This window comes from Haliotis rufescens, unplaced genomic scaffold (assembly GCF_023055435.1).
Source record: "Haliotis rufescens isolate VD_foot unplaced genomic scaffold, xgHalRufe1.0.p SCAF_27, whole genome shotgun sequence".
NCBI lineage: Eukaryota > Metazoa > Mollusca > Gastropoda > Lepetellida > Haliotidae > Haliotis > Haliotis rufescens.
This window is the reverse complement of record NW_025963968.1, coordinates 601,363-618,580: the sequence shown is the minus strand read 5'-3', so window position 1 is coordinate 618,580 and position 17,218 is coordinate 601,363. Positions and strand designations below refer to the sequence as shown.

General features: G+C 38.6%; 1 protein-coding gene across 10 annotated transcripts in view; it reads left to right on the top strand.

Moving 5' to 3' along the window:
* The window catches only part of LOC124119305 (nuclear hormone receptor HR96-like), a 259,199-nt gene that overhangs the window by 163,416 nt on the left and 78,565 nt on the right, over positions 1–17,218 (top strand). For 9 of the 10 annotated variants that reach the window (XM_046481774.2, XM_046481778.2, XM_046481773.2 and 6 more), the window contains one exon: positions 4,075–4,103. In XM_046481774.2, coding sequence (XP_046337730.1) covers positions 4,075–4,103 — 29 coding nt within the window. Of the gene's footprint in view, positions 1–4,074; positions 4,104–16,241; positions 16,761–17,218 lie in introns of those variants that run through there. The other variant, XM_046481781.2, reaches the window with a different exon arrangement.

Here is a 17,218-nt window from a genome sequence, read left to right as displayed (position 1 = left end):
CTTATAACATGATGATGAAAACGTTGGGCAGGTGTTCTCATTTTCTCAGCCAGTTGACATAATTTACAGTTTAGAATAAATGATGGGAACAGATGGTGTCAGGTTTCAGTGACTGTGACCTCGTCTTGATGCAGGAGACTTGGTTAGCTGACTTAGGAGAAACTCTCTTATTGAGCCATTTCCACGCCACCGATTTTCATATTCATGCGATGATACTATAAAACTTTGCTTGTAAAATGGTCACCACCTCGTTAAAGAGCTTTACCTTAGCCAGGTTGTCATAGTGGGATAATGTCAAAGTCGTGTATTTCAGTTGCTTGTATTCATATGGTGTCGTATATCATCAGTGATTTTCGAATTGGAACATTTGATACAAACTCTTTGTTTAGTTAAATATCATATTTAATTGCACTGCACAGAGTGGTGGTGTGAGACGAAATGGGGTATTGATTTGTCCTATACATGGTTTTCATATTTGTTTGCTGAAGTAAGCGTGGCACAGGTGCCCAGTCTAAGACACCACGTTTCCATGTGTGATAAGTTGCATACTCGTATTGCCAGGATATGCTGAACGTGAGTTTGAAACCCAAACTTACCGTGGTTGTGATCCTTGCGTTATTGAGATCCACACATGGGTATTTGCCAGCTTTATGAGCGCTTTTAGCAATACCAGGGCAGGGGACACCAGAATGGGCTCTCACATTGTATGTATGTGGGGAATCGAACCTAGCTGAGCCTTGGCATGTTGAGCAATTGCTTCAACCACGAGGCTACCCCACCCCTCCTTTCCCTCATGAAATATGTGTTATACACAGCACCAGAATTTCTGGGGATGCTGTGATCAAAATTGACATTCATTTGAGGGATGTTCCCCACAAGAATGGCATACATGGACTGCAGGTAGCCTCCATGTCAGTTGGATCCTTCCTCTTGTTCTTTATTCCAGAGACAAGCATATTAATTATTTTATTGTGACAATATGAGACACCCATTTGTGATGTCCATTACCACTACATTGTGAAAACTCACTCACTCACTCACTCACTCACTCACTCACTCACTCACTCACTCACTCGGGACTTGTGAAGATCTGGAATAGAATAGGTCTTCAGCAACCCATGCTTGCCTCAAAAGGTGACTATGCTTGTCGTAAGAGGCGACTAACGGGATCGGTTGGTCAGGCTCGCTGACTTGGTTGATGCAAGTCATCGATCCCAATTGCGTGGATCAATGCTCATGATGTTAATCACTAGATTGTCTGGTCCAGACTCAATTATGAACAGACCGCCATCAAATAGCTGGAATATTGCTGAGTGCGGCGTTAAACGACAAACCAACCAACTCACTCATTCAGGTGGTGGGGGGAAGAGTCTGCCGCCTAGTGTTCCCCATAGATACATACTGTGTGTTGTTTAACAGCCACTGGATAATAAATAACAGGCAGACAAGAATTAAATCTCCATATTGCCCCTGGTTCAGAAGCTGTTTGAAACTTGAATTGCATTTGATGCATATATTTGGAATGATGTAATATCTGTATTACCTGGCTTGCTAGAAATTACTCAGACATGAATTTTCATGCATTTATTTTGAAAAAATATTTTCTGTATTTCAGGATTTGCTACCAATTGGAAAATTGCTTAAATTAATTTTGATGCATTTGAGAATTAGAATTTAAGAAAATTAGAATAACATTACAATTCCAATACAGCAAGTGACAGTAGAGATATACTATGCTACTGGTAAAGGAGTTTATAACATTGGTTGTTTTGCCTGCGACCACAGTGTTTCCATAAGGCCTGTTTATCACATCACCCGTCACAAGTTCATTGCCTCAAGTGAAGTAAAACTACACTCACTCACTCACTCACTCACTCACTCACTCACTCACTCACTCACTCACTCACTCACTCACTCACTCACTCACTCACTCACTCACTCACTCACTCACTCACTCTTGATAACACATTATAAAGCAGTGAATGACGAAATAACTTAGAAAAATCAGCGTGTACACCGTGTACAACTTCCTCAAAACTAAAACAGGAAAGTCATAAGATAGCTTTGTAGGCCTATGTACCTATGTATAACTAGTTTTCACAGTTTACACATTCCTATAATGGGAGTGGCGAGTCAAAGGATGAATCAATAATATTTAATCTTACAAGGAAAATAGTTTGTTGACCAAGTTCATGTACCATCCAAGTTCACATTTCAAAATGTCTGACTTTGTTATTGATCAAAGGGAGATAACTCATTAACAGAATGGCCTCATTCTAACCAATAAAAACACCATTTATCTCTCATGATATAATCTTTTTCTTTTCCACTCTACAAAGCATACATATAATAATACTTGATCTGACAGTTTTGTTATTATTTTAATTCATTTAAAAATTATTGAAATTATTTGAAGGAAATATTTACTACAGAGATTAAGACACAAATAATATTTGATGATATGGCTGTAAATGTACATCAAGAAAAGAAATCATGTTAATATCCTTCCCTTGGGGATATTTCATATTTATTATTTCCTTTACAGTTTAGAACACAACTGTTAGCTGAAGTAGAGTGAGTGAATTAATCGATGCCCTTATTTTAAAGTACATAAGAAGAATGTTTTTACTGGTTCTCTGTAAGTTTTTTCATCTTAATAGAAGAAAATGATGTGCATGATGAGCAAGGATGATATAAAACGACCATTTCCTTCCATCCACTGACTAATTGTCACACAATAAACGTTGACGAGTATTTAAGTGTTGAAAGGTCCGCACTTGGAGTAAATATTGACATTTGTTAAACTCTGCACAACTTATAATTACATCTTTAACAGGCTTCCTTCACTATGTGGCCTGAGATTGCCTTGGGATTTAGCAACTAATTTGAAATCTCAAGAACAAGTCCATATGATTAAGGATTGTAGAGCCGGAAACTGACGAGAAATATGTCATATGGCAATTATAATGTCGTGTTGTGCCTCTGACATGTTTTATGGGCAAGTTTGAAAGAGGTTCCATATGAACAAGAGATTTAAAAGTGTTAGCTCAACGGGACTGTGGGAGAAAACGGCAATTACAGAGTTTAGAATTCGCCTGTAATCTTCGGAGAATTAGACTAGAGTCATAATGTTTTTTTCTTCCTCTCTTGTAGAAGAGTAGGCCGGTATTGAAAACAGACTTTATGAAAATGTACCTCTTAGCCAAAGTTTACTTTGGAAAAAGGTCTGGGTTCCCAAGTAGAAAAAGAACTGAAGTTCCTGATCGGAAATTGGTACGAACTCAAGTCAGAGGCCACACCAGTCTCTGGTCCATCATAGAATGTGTTCCCAAGCTGCAGTTATTAGACTTCAAATCCTCCCCTGCCTCAGTAATGCTTTCCAAATGAACGTCATAAAAGGAAGGGTTTGTATGGGATGAGCCCAAATTTCTATGTTCAGCGAAGGAGTTAAATTGATGTTTCTCCTTGCAGAACTTAATGTATTGAACGCAAAGCTTTAAAATATTTGCGCAGTTGTTAAACACTATTTTAAGGCTAATTGTGATTCTAAATGCACTCTAATGCAGCTTTTGGAGACCATTTCCTTGACTGATTTTCTACATAAAAATCATCACCCCTTTGTCGCCTTTTAAGATACTGACTTTCAAATTGGGCTAATTTCGATGGGACTTGAACAAACAGTCATTAATGGAGAGTTACGGAACAAAACAAATTTGGTCAGATTATAACTGTTTGATCAAGCTAAAGACTCCATAACGAAATTTCGTCTCTTGCAGGTGTTTCATATAAAATTGGAACTTCACTCCTCGAGATTTATTCAGGACGAGGATTTGGAAATGATGGGAGATTTCTTGCTCTGATATTTTCCGAAAACATTTGTGGGGAATAGTTGGCTGTTTGGCATTTGAAAATGGAAAGACAAAATTTAATGTTTGTGCAGTATGACTACTGCCAAACGCCGTCATATCCTGTTTGTCATCATTTACCGCATGTGAGTTTATTTGTAAAGAAATTGATCTATATTTATTTATGTTTTGACCTTTCACACAAGTATATTTTACTTTTTGTTTTCAGTGCCTTGATGAAGACAAAATGGATTTAAGGTATGTGTTTTCGTTTTTTGATTGATCTGTTTATATTATTGGTATTAAACACACATGGTTTTCACACATAGCCAGTTGTCTGTATGGTTGACAGATCTGGCGTCATTGGATCAAGTACACTTGTATATTTTTTTCAGGAATAATTTACAGATGACATATGTTGTTTGAAGCAACAATGTCTCTAATCCACTTTGTGTTAATTAAAAGTAAAATATAAGTGCTGATAGTCATGGAAATACAAAGTGAAATTGTTTGTTTTGATTTTGAGTAAAGAAAAACATGTAATCATGAGCAGTGTTAGTTGTGATATGTTTTATTAACCTCGTTTTTGCCATGGAATAAGTAACTCTGAATAAAGGAAAATTCTTTTTACCAACAAAATGTATTTTTTTTACAAATTTATACAGTCAATAAGAATAGGATTTTTTAGGTGTATGTGGACCAAAATTGTTAATGACATAAAGTTGATCACTATTTAAAATACTCTTTTTGACAATATTAGAAAAATATTTACCAAAGATGTAAAAGGCATGGTTCACCCGGAGATAGCAAACTATATTATTTAAGAGCGCCATGAGATCTTCAATAATATCATATATATTGTGTGCTATTTCCAGACAATGTCAGAATTTGACTTTGGTTTATGTATACTGTTTGCAACAGGAAGATATTATTGATTGGAATCATGACAGTACTTGTCACTTCACCTCAGCAGAGGAAACATATTTTATGTCTGGATCTCTTTTTCTATCCATGTTGTATAGTCTCAGGTTATGGTATAACATGTTCGTAGTGGGCTCAGGCTATTCCCGTGTTTCAAACTCTGCAGTTTGATATATGTTAGTTATGGTATAACATGTTCGTAGTGGGCACAGGCTATTCCCGTGTTTCAAACTCTGCAGTTTGATATATGTTAGTTATGGTATAACATGTTGGTAGTGGGCACAGGCTATTCCCGTGTTTCAAACTCTGCAGTTTGATATATGTTAGTTATGGTATAACATGTTGGTAGTGGGCACAGGCTATTCCCGTGTTTCAACATCTGCAGTTTGATATATGTTAGTTATGGTATAACATGTTCGTAGTGGGCACAGGCTATTCCCGTGTTTCAAACTTTGCAGTTTGATATATGTTCGTTATGGTATAACATGTTCGTAGTGGGCTCAGGCTATTCCCGTGTTTCAAACTCTGCAGTTTGATATATGTTAGTTATGGTATAACATGTTCGTAGTGGGCACAGGCTATTCCCGTGTTTCAAACTCTGCAGTTTGATATATGTTAGTTATGGTATAACATGTTCGTAGTGGGCACAGGCTATTCCCGTGTTTCAAACTCTGCAGTTTGATATATGTTAGTTATGGTATAACATGTTGGTAGTGGGCACAGGCTATTCCCGTGTTTCAACATCTGCAGTTTGATATATGTTAGTTATGGTATAACATGTTCGTAGTGGGCACAGGCTATTCCCGTGTTTCAAACTCTGCAGTTTGATATATGTTCGTTATGGTATAACATGTTCGTAGTGGGCACAGGCTATTCCCGTGTTTCAAACTCTGCAGTTTGATATATGTTAGTTATGGTATAACATGTTGGTAGTGGGCACAGGCTATTCCCGTGTTTCAAACTCTGCAGTTTGATATATGTTAGTTATGGTATAACATGTTCGTAGTGGGCACAGGCTATTCCCGTGTTTCAAACTCTGCAGTTTGATATATGTTAGTTATGGTATAACATGTTGGTAGTGGGCACAGGCTATTCCCGTGTTTCAAACTCTGCAGTTTGATATATGTTAGTTATGGTATAACATGTTCGTAGTGGGCACAGGCTATTCCCGTGTTTCAAACTCTGCAGTTTGATATATGTTAGTTATGGTATAACATGTTTGTAGTGGGCACAGGCTATTCCTGTGTTTCAAACTCTGCAGTTTGATATATGTTAGTTATGGTATAACATGTTTGTAGTGGGCACAGGCTATTCCCGTGTTTCAAACTCTGCAGTTTGATATATGTTAGCGTGTCGTGGCCAGGTGATCCATGACTGTCACGATGGAAGGAGCCTTGGAAGTTGACTTGCTTACCTCGTTTGTCACCACTACAAAGACATCGCAGGCACCTGGTGTCGTAATTGGTTTTTTTTAAAAAAAATGGTTGGTTCTCGAATTTGTTCTTCCAATGTGTTTGGTGTCTGTTCATACCATTCTGTTTCATGAAAACCTACGGCCATTAGTCTAGTTTTTCACTGAAACAAATTTATTGATAAATTGTATTGGTTTGTTTGTCACAGGTAGGTCTTGGCATTTTGTTACTGTTAAACAAACACCTGGTGTCATTACTTACACGAAACACTGTGTGGGAAGTTGTCACTTGCTTGGCAGGGTATTTGCCACCTATGGACTGGACATACTTGCCAGTTTCGCAAGCACCTGGTGTCATCCACTCACAGTGAGGTGTCTGTGGAACTTGGTGAAAGGTTAATCTCCTCTTTGTCTGGGGTACAGTCTTGTGACCAACTTACAACGAAGATGAACACCTGTATGGCTGCATGGTTGTCATAGTGACACGGAAGCAGGCACATATTCTTTATGACCAAACTCCTGGTGAAAAAACACCTTGAAGCATTGACAATTTCCTATGCTTTACAACTTTTGCATTTTACAATGTTGATGAACATGTGCCTTCAGATTTACGGGTCTTATTTGATGAATATTTGATGCAGGGAAATTGTAATATTTGAAATCTTCAAACGTGGTCTGTTCTAAATGACAATTTCAGGCATCGAATGCTCAATAACAGCGCAAATCTTCGCACAGTGTTGATGTCCGAAGTAACTCTTCTAGGTGGAGGTATTAAAGTGTGTGAAGAGCGACTACCTATTGCACCTGATGATATAGCTGTCGTCACCATGACTCAACTGTTGAACTCAGGAGCTTGTTATGACGAGGTGTTCGGGAGTTGTAATGTATTTACTGGGCCCAAGTGAGGTAGTCGCTGGTGTCGAGTCATCTTTTATTATCTTCTGCTTTGAAATATTTATTCAGCGATACAACAGTTGTTCAATGCTGGCAGTAACTCATTGCACGGGGCCATGTCTATTTACAGTTGTGTGATTTCATCAAATATTAATGCTTAGATTTAATCAAATGTCATTTGCCTGATTTGGCCAAAGCAAGGATTAATTTTATTGAGCCAAATTTCAAAGTAGCACAGCAGGCTTTTGACTATTATACATGAAACAAAGCAATGAGAGTTTTTAGACAGTACAAGCTTTGTGGTAGGCTGTTGGTTTCGAACACTGTCGATGTTCAAAGACATGCTGTGCGGGCATTTTCCTCCCTCCAAGACATGAAATACACGAAGCTCTTTTATCTCAGCCCGGGATTCAATTAGCAAAAACCAACATGGCCATATCAGCACAGACTTCCAGAACGAGCAGAAATCAGTTAGCACATATAGCCAAATATCAATGTTTTGGCCCAACATAAGATACTGTGATTCCAGATGATAATGTTCTCCGAAGCATGGGCAGAAAAGAACTTGTCCTAAAAGGCAAAAATAAGGAAAATCATATCTGGATTTTTTTTACAAAATGCTAAACTTAATATCCATGTTCGTGGAGAATGCATCAAAAGAAATTTGATATTTCTAAAAAAGTGAAATATACTACTCAAAAGTAGTTAAGGATCACTCGTTCTTCCCTATTTCTACAGATAATCTGTCATGATAGACTCAATATAGGAATAGGAAAGAACGGGGTGTTCTCTCACTTCTTGTGAGCAGTAAATGATACGATTGTTTGTTGTGATCTTGATTGATGTGTTGGTAATATTGTCTGTTTTTCTTTTTCTTTACTTTGATTAGAATGTATATGTAAATAGTGTGCAGTTGTCTTGCATGGAATTCAGGGTAGAATGATCAAATTAAGATATTGTAAATCTGAGAATCTAGCTTATTTTGTTGGATGTTGATCCTTCAGTGTCGCACTGGCGGCAAAAGTTCATGGAAAAGGTCACTATTTTGATTCCAGCAGCTTTGAAAGGCCGTCCAAAGATTCCATCAATCCTTATCAATCATTTTTCTCTTTATTGAGTCCATTCCATACCCACATAGAGAATAATTGAGCCGTCATACGGGGAGCAAATCATCCCTGTTAGTGGTGTGTGTAGGGGAAGGTGAAATACCATTCTGCGGCGCTGCAGTGGAGTTTCCCGTTAACTCACTCATTGATTGCCTGATCCCACGGGACATGGCAAATGTTCAGTGGAATCGAGCTGCAAGTCGGGACTGGGTGATAAGTATCATGAAGCTTAATTAAACAATTCACATCTCCGTATAACCAATATTTCTTTTCCATCAAAGATGTGCACAGTGAAACGTTCACGATATTTCATGGCTGATGCTACAGTTAATGTAGATTTACTTTCTCAATTGTTCCATATGAAGAGATTTCTCTTGGAAGTGCAAGTATATATAACTCCTATGTTTAGCATCCCTTGGAGATTAAATAATCATCTAACTGGTTCCACAAACTCTTCATTCTTGACTAATTTCCAACATGAGAATGCCATTTAGAGTAATTTGTGCAATTGTATTTGATACCTAGTGCTTGGGATAGTGATTATGCCATTTTGATCTTCTTCTCTTGATTCTGTTTGGCAGAGTTGAGTTGAGCTTAGTTATAATCGCCTTTGAAAATAGAATACTATTATCAAAACTATTCTTGCGATGGAGATCTTTTCTTTTTGTTTTCTAAACTAAATCTCTTCAGATAAAGTTCAGTAATATTAGTAGAAAGAAAGCTTTTTCTATAAAAATAACATAACATAACAACTATTATTGTGGCCCTAGGTATGATTGAATGGCATGGACTCGGGAGTAGTTTTGTCATCTTGATGACATTAGGGTCCATGTTGATACAATGTTTCAGTGAATTGTTCAAGTGATACACATTTCATAAGATTCTTGTCAAATGAATAGAATCTTCTTCTGACATATTAAGAATATGTGGTAAATGTTACACTAATTTGCTGGTGAATATAATAGAATAATCACAGTGTGAAAAAAGTGTTGCTGAAAGCATTCATAAAATCTCCAACATTTGTAATTTAGCTTCTCCTAGAAGTGAAAAAGGGATATACTGACTGACTGTGTATGATGGCGGCTTTAAGTAACATGGCTGATCTTTAAAGAAGCAAACCTACTTTGTGGGAGGCCTGGCTTGAAGGGATCTGGATCAGATGTAATTGATCATTGTTGGTTACAGACAGGACAAATGGGGATAAGTGTTGTCGTGAGGTGAGCTGACTCGGTTTGGTTGTTAGAAATGACATGAATGTAAAAACCTGCCATGTGTGTGTATGTCGTGCACAGACACAACTGTTTCCTTCAGCGCTTGACAGGAACATGCTACACAACTTGGGAGAACAAGAATTACAAAATTTGAGTCTTAAGATTGCTTCACTTCAAGATGTTTGTCTTCTAATCATCTGTCAGTCTATTTAGAGTCATCTCCCTTTTGCCATAATGCACTGAAATAAAAAGACTGGAAAAAAATCAATAATTTCAACAATTTTTTGTTGTTAAAACTTGTAAATGACGGACTTAATCAAGTGCCAATTTAATAATAGGGGACAGTTTTAGTGTGGAAAAGGTTAAAAAATCTTTTTATCAATTTTCATAACAGCCATGTCGCCGTCAGCCGAAATGAAATCTTAAGTCTCCGAGTAAAATCCATCAGGACGGCGACATATTTCTCAAAGCTGCCAGAACAAATCATCGGAAAGAATTGATTTCTAGTGCAAAACAGAGCCTAGACTGACTCAATTAGATGTCAAGAAGATCCAAAAACTTCCTTCAAGCCCCAACTAATTTACCGCCAAAGTTCTAGTCATCCAAGTTTAAGGTGTTCTGTTATACTATTGGTGGGACTGAGTTGTCATCAAGTGCGAGATGAACTTCCATCAGACGAGTTACATTAGCCTGGTCTGGGATCATACTGTTGCTCCCTCGCTGGACGTTGTTGACCAATCCAATTTATGGAAAAGTTTCATTGTCATTAGGATCTTGTCAGTAACAAGTTTGTTCTCCTGCAATTTTCCATTATTTGTTAAAAATATATTTTTTTAGGGATTGGTAGTTGAAATCTCTCGGGTTTGAGATAAAGTGTATGTATGACTACATATATCTTTGACAATATCTGATGAAAAAATGTGCAGCACTTCTTACATGCTTGAAAATATGGATTGTAAAATTTGATCTTCATATTCATACTACGTTGGCTTTTTCAACCAATTTTTGTGTGGGTCAGTAGAAAGACTGTCGCCAGCGGAAAAGAAAAAAATGGTAAAAGCTGTCTCTTGGATAGAATCCTGCAGATTCTGTGTTGATGAATGATATCTACGGACTACACGACGGGACATTTAGTGCAGTATGTCAGATCCAAATATGAAGAATCACTTCCACTGCCATGTCGCTGGCCCCTGTGGCTCCGTTTCGTATTTTGAGTGAATGAATAGTCCGCGCGGGAACGCTAGTCGTTAAATATCTTCTGCAGCAGACTTTAAAAAAGCTTCAAATTTTCCAACCAGTTTTTGATTCCTATGGTATAAAAATGCACAGTATGTCAGACTTGTTTGATTCGGGTGTTTCCGAATTATCGACTTATTGATTGTCATGTTTTTTGTTCGATCGTTACATTGATTCTCTCGCTGTTTGTTGGGCCTTGATGAATTTTTTTGACAGATCATGCGTAAACAATAGAATAATACCTGAAATAAATGATGGAAGGACCTCCCTTAGCTCGGTGGGCAGATATACTTGCGATAAAATTTGTAACCACAAAATCATCAATTCAACGAACCACCGTCTTTCATAATAGGGAATAGGTCGTGTAAAGGGAAGTAGTGTTTTCCTGTCTGCTGGATGGTTTATACAATAGAGGAGTCTGCACAATTGATGTATCGCTTGCACACGTTTACCTCGTTTGAAGATACATTTGGATTGTAGGTAAATTGAAAACTTCATGCGCGATCACGTGCCTTGAGAATGCTATGTAAACACACATTCAGAAGTGTATTGTCATGTGTTGTTGGTGGCCGGATACTGGAAAAATGAAGCAAATATTACAGTTTTATGATTGGGTAAATTTGAAGATGGACAATTTTGGTTGATACTATATATTCTTTTGGACAATTTTGGTTGATACTATATATTCTTTTGGACCTGTTTGCAGGTAAATGAGGCCACAACAAATCTTTTTATTTATTATTGATGTATTTTTTATGTCACTATTAATATATTCTTTGGAGATGTGAACATATTTTGCCATGGAGGTATGTTTTTTAAACTTTTAGAAATTATGGAATTGAATATATATTGAATATGTTCTCTCAGTCTGGGGGCATGGTAGGCCTAGTCGCCTAAGGCACTTCATTGTGCAGAGTTGCTCCCCTTAGACGTGCCAGACATCTATGACCATCAGTTTCTAGGTTTGTGGCACTATACCTGTGCTCGTGGTTCCTCCAAAGTAGGCATGTATTTGTGTGCACCAGTAAGCAGTCATGTATACATATATGTGCGTGTAACTTTACGAGCAGACTGTGAAGAATGAGTGAACAATTCAGTCATGGCTGATTGAAGCTATCCGTGCATCACGATTGTCCACTGGCATCAATATCTGTCATCCATACCATGCTAGATTTTGACAGACGTAATACAATAAGAAACGTGTGGATTGTCAATAGTTAGTATTTGCTTTTCAAAATGTGGATTAGTAACTATGCATTGTTGGAAGTAATAGTAATAGCATCACAGTACTATTAGTCATACAACTATTGTAATAACATTGCAATTGTATTTTTGATACTGCAATTTTATTGTAAAAGTTGAATAAAATACCCCTAGTTGGTTGTTCTTCTTCCATCTTTCATATGTGTGACCGGAATCCAGCATTACATTGGACAAAGTTCTACTACCAAGAACTTAGCAGGATAAGGATTCTCAGCAATGGTGTGATGAAAATGCTATTTTAACTTGTTTGAAATCAGAATATTACAAAAACCAAGAATTTCAGGTCAGCTGCAAAATACAATGGCCAACTTCAGTGCCGGACATTTGCTACTAAAATTGATTGAAGGACCATAGGACTCTTTCACATTATTAAAGGAAATTTGTCCTGCCATGACAGATTAAAACTATAACATGAAAGAATAGCGTGTTCCATAAATTATGTTTAGTACCATATGTTGAAAAGAGCCATGCAGGTTCCTTAATGTTTCGTTGTTTTTGTGAGTGATCTGGATAATCAATTAAAACTAATTAATTTATCATGGAAGCGGTTGATAGAACCTACTGGAAACACTCGAGTGCACTTCTAATGTATGGGATATGGAATAAAGATGATATTGAAGCTAGTTGCTGATGAAGTGTTCTGTATCATCTCATTGGTCCTACAAGGAACTGTAGTGGAGGACATTGATGCTAAGTCATGGTGTGTGTCCCGACCTCCATGTTATTTCAGGGCCAATGCTTGGGCAAATGTTTCTTTATGAACTGACCCACATTGAAAGGTGTGTTGTAGGAAAATACAACACAAACTGTTGACGTAGCATAACGAGGTCACACTCGGGCCATTGAAAAGTTGGATTCAATTGAATAAGTCACAATACTGTAATGCCACATTGGCAAAATATCACCAATTTACAAAGGTTTATTTTTGAAGAAAATATATGTACACTTAAATACCAGGAGAGGAGGGTGAAGAAATGAAATGAGCTCCAGAATAGCGATCTGAAAATATTTGTTATTCCCCCCACCTAGTGAAGCCATTGTTGATTTCTTTCTAAGAAGCATGATCAACATCTACAAGGTTTACCTTGTGAAGGACATTTCTATATGTAGCTGACATCAACACCTAGAGGAGAAGCTCCATTGTATTGTATAAGGGGATGGTCATTTAATATTCGGGAGGCTGGCAGGGATTTTTGTTAGAGAGTGGATATTGTTGTCACTGCTTGAACACATAATTGTTTTCTCTGAATGGAGGAGACGTCATGTTTTCAGCCCCCTGACTTGTTATGGATGTACAGTCAAAATTGTGGTGGATAAAACTGATTTTTTTGTCAGCATTTTTCTGGAACAAATGATTGAAGAACATGACCTCCCATGGTGCAATTCAGCGATCATGGGTTCGCGACCCAGATTTGACCTGATTATGATTCTTGTCTGGACTTTTCTTGTGGGTATTCCGAGGATGGCTTGTCACCACTGGGATGAATCCCATGACCAGGATCTGCTGACTGGGGATTCGCATCCCAGATTTGACCTGATTATGATTCTTGTCTGGACTTTTCTTGTGGGTATTCCCAGGGTGGGTTAAAAATTGTCACCACTGGGATGAATCCCATGACCAGGATCTGCTGACTGGGGATTCGCATCCCAGATTTGACCTGATTATGATTCTTGTCTGGACTTTTCTTGTGGGTATTCCCAGGGTGGGTTGTCACCATGAGGATGAATCCCATGACCAGGATCTGCTGACTGGGGATTCGCATCCCAGATTTGACCTGATTTTGATTCTTGTCTGGACTTTTCTTGTGGGTATTTCCAGGGTGGGTTGTCACCACTGGCATGAATCCCATGACCAGGATCTGCTGACTGGGGATTCGCATCCCAGATTTGACCTGATTGTTGCTTGGCCTGTCTTCACCATGGCTTCCAGCAGAGTGGTACCCCCTGGAGCCCCCTCACGTTGGTCTTCAGTCAACATCAAGCTAACATGTCCAGAGATATGACCGAAATACGGTTGAGAACTGCATTTACCTACTCACTCCGTTAGTTGGTAATCAGATAAGGTAGAATAATTACGTGTTTCGTGAGGTGGCGCCACCTTCATGGTGTGATGAAACATGCTTCACAATTAATACACAGTTCAATTAACTTCAGTCTGTGATTCGAGCCATTACTCAGAACCCGAGTATTTTGATCTAGTAAGCTCTGCTAACATCAGCCCATGTATTTACATTAAGGTCTGGTGTAGTCTATGTCTCATCGTTATTGCATCTCAAATATTTGTTGTTAAAAAACATTATGATGAGTAAAAAAATAGGGTTGATGTTCAAAATGATCTCATAAGATAATTTGTCTGGTAGTTTTGTAACCAAGCTTAAGGTAAGACTTAAAGAGTTAAACATGCCAAATATTTCACAATTGTCAATTCATTTTATTTCCTGTCTCAAGATACCTCATTTCTTCTGACCTCAGTGAATCATCAGAAACCTATATTGCAATCACAAAGGTCTTTATTTTGAAATTGGGCAGTTGTCGTCAACCTTTCCTTGTCTTTGAGCTGCAGATTCAAAGTAAAATTTTTACATTCTAACGTCATCTCTGACATGATTCTCTAATTAATTCAGTAATTAGTTTTTGTCATTTCGCTTGTGTGCTCGGCACCTTAAATAAACTGTGCACTGTACTCAAAGTGAGGCATATAATGCAGGGTATTGATTCTGGTTCCGCTAGTGATTGAATTTACTCTGATATGATTAATTTTTCGGGGGAATAGGATCATACAGAAGTAGCAATTACTGACCAACGAGTCCGGGGGAGCGGGCTGAGATCGAGGCTATTTGACGACAAGTAATGCAAACAGATTACTCTGATCTAGCAGACTACAGAATTACTCCGAGCATGTGACTGCTTCGGAAGGCTCTCGGCCCTTAATGGCCCAGAGAAAGGCCTCTTGAAGGACGCAAAACTGCTAAATTGGACAATTGGTTCCATTGTTGAATCCATTAAATTAAATTGATTTTGTTAAACGTAGATGTTAATTTTAATGTTCGGATTTGCCCATTGGCTACGTTTCTCCTTACCGCTGAACATTGTTTGTGTTTTTTGTCTGTAGATCAAAGTTTCATTTTTAACAAGTAATGGAGGATGTTTTAAATGTGACATTATTAATTATAATTATAAAGTATGCAGGGTTCAGTAGGAGATTAAATTACCCCTAATTATATTATTCTGTTCGACCCTAATATCTCAGGACTGTTTCCTTGTTTGGTTGTGAGAGGCAGATGGGTTAAACTAAATATCAGCATGTTCATTAAACAATTGAAAAGCTAATTTGTTGCATTTTGACTTTTAGTTAATCCTCCCAAATTAAGTAAATTATGATGTCAATTCTTTACCAAATTGCTTCTCAGTTATTGGAGGTCATGTCTATCCCCAAGTTGATGCAGGTTTACTAATAGCTTTGAACATTAACTTTGGGCTTTTGACGAAAGGGCATACTCCAAACTATTATGTCTAATTTTCTGACAATGTCACAATATTTCCTGAGCTAATTTGGGTTATCATGGATGAGATGGGCCTCCGTAAACGTGTAAAGGCCAAATGCAAACTGGGGCTCTATTTTGTCTAAAGAACGCCAGTCCAGAAAAGACCGACATTAGACTGTTTATGTAACAGGATGTTCACGTCAGCTGGACCCGTCAGCGACAAGAGTTTTTTTATTACAAAGAAATGTCATATTGGGTAAGGAATATATGTAATTCTATCATACCTGCTGTTGGGCAACTCGGCTAGCTAGCTGGTAGTGCTCATGCAGTGTGTATAGTGGCCTTTGTGGCGCACAGATCGCTTGTTCTCTCCTATTAGATTCCTTCACCATATAGAATAAATATTTTTTGGGGAGTATTTGTGTGGTTGCAATTAGGATAAGATCCATTTTCCAAATTCACAAGCAAAGGTACACGTGGTCCATGTTTTGTAGCTGGGACCATGTGTTCCGTGATTCTGACGGCATAAACGAAGAATGTCAGATACAAGCCAGCCCAGTGAACAGAGAGAGACGAACTATGTCTGCTCCTTCTTTCGCCGTCTGCTACATACTGTTTCAATGAAAGCAGAACCCAGCAGTCAAATTGGTGTCAGGAGTGGAACACCTCTCTCTCTCCCTCACCCCCCTAGCTTCCAATTGGACCCAGTGTTATTTTTACCAGTCAACACAACATCGGCAATGTGATTGCTAGGTCCCGCGATGGCTAACAGTGTCTCGATCTGTCCGCGATGATCGAAATTGATCAAACATGTCTGACCTGCCCTGCCTGTGCCATGTGATCCAGTCCTCTATTAAAACTGTTACATACTGCTGGGATGTAGTGAGCAATACTGCCCTGGCAGGAAAATCTGTTTTTCGCTACTCCACCATTCCCATCTTGATCGGTGGCCTATGTCCATTATTTGAGAGATTGCGAGTGTTTTGAGTTGTGTTGATGGATCTGGATTGCGGCCTTCATGTGGAGGTGCTTCACTATAGTGAATGAAGGGATGTCACGGCCTGGACCAATCCATTCCACTGTGGATGAAGGAAGGAGCGAGGGATTCCAGTTGTCTCTCACAGCCCCCCCATGGTCCCCCCTCCCGAATCAACCCGTGCTGCTTCAATGATCTTGTAGTGGCACACATCACCTCCCGAGAAATACGAGAGTGGTGGCTGGTGAAAAAACTCATTCATACGGAGGCAGTGAGTCTTCACAAAGGAGGAGAGGGGTAGAGAAGAACTCTTCTGTCAGTAAGGGGGGAAAATGTGGAGCATTATACATGCTTACCAGTATGGGAACATCGGAGGGTTTCCTGGCTACCCATCCCGACCCCCTCACACAAGGTAGGTTGTCGTTAATCATTTACCGTCGTTAGGTTACCATGGTTGTCTTGTGAGATCAGGTCGGCACTGACTGGGATTAGGTCGGTTGTCCTATGGGTAATTAGCCACATGGTCCTAGGGGCTATATAAACCATGCTTGTGAGGCACCTCTTTGATAACAGCTCCTCCCAGTAACCCACGGTGTTAGTAGAGTTAATTACGTACTTCTGGAACGTTATGTAGGACTGTGTCATAATTTTTGAAGCCCCAGTGATAAATCTATAGCCATATGCAATAACTGTTTTCCCCTCTAAGAATAATATGTCACACAGCCGGGACAAACGCATGCTCATTGTTATTTGGGTAGCGCCAAGAAAAGCCTGTTGATTTTAATCCAAGGAGAATCTCAGCTTCTTACAGGTTGAAGTCAATGAACGTTGTCTGTGATGCTGATGACAAGTTTTTTGACAAGTAGAAAT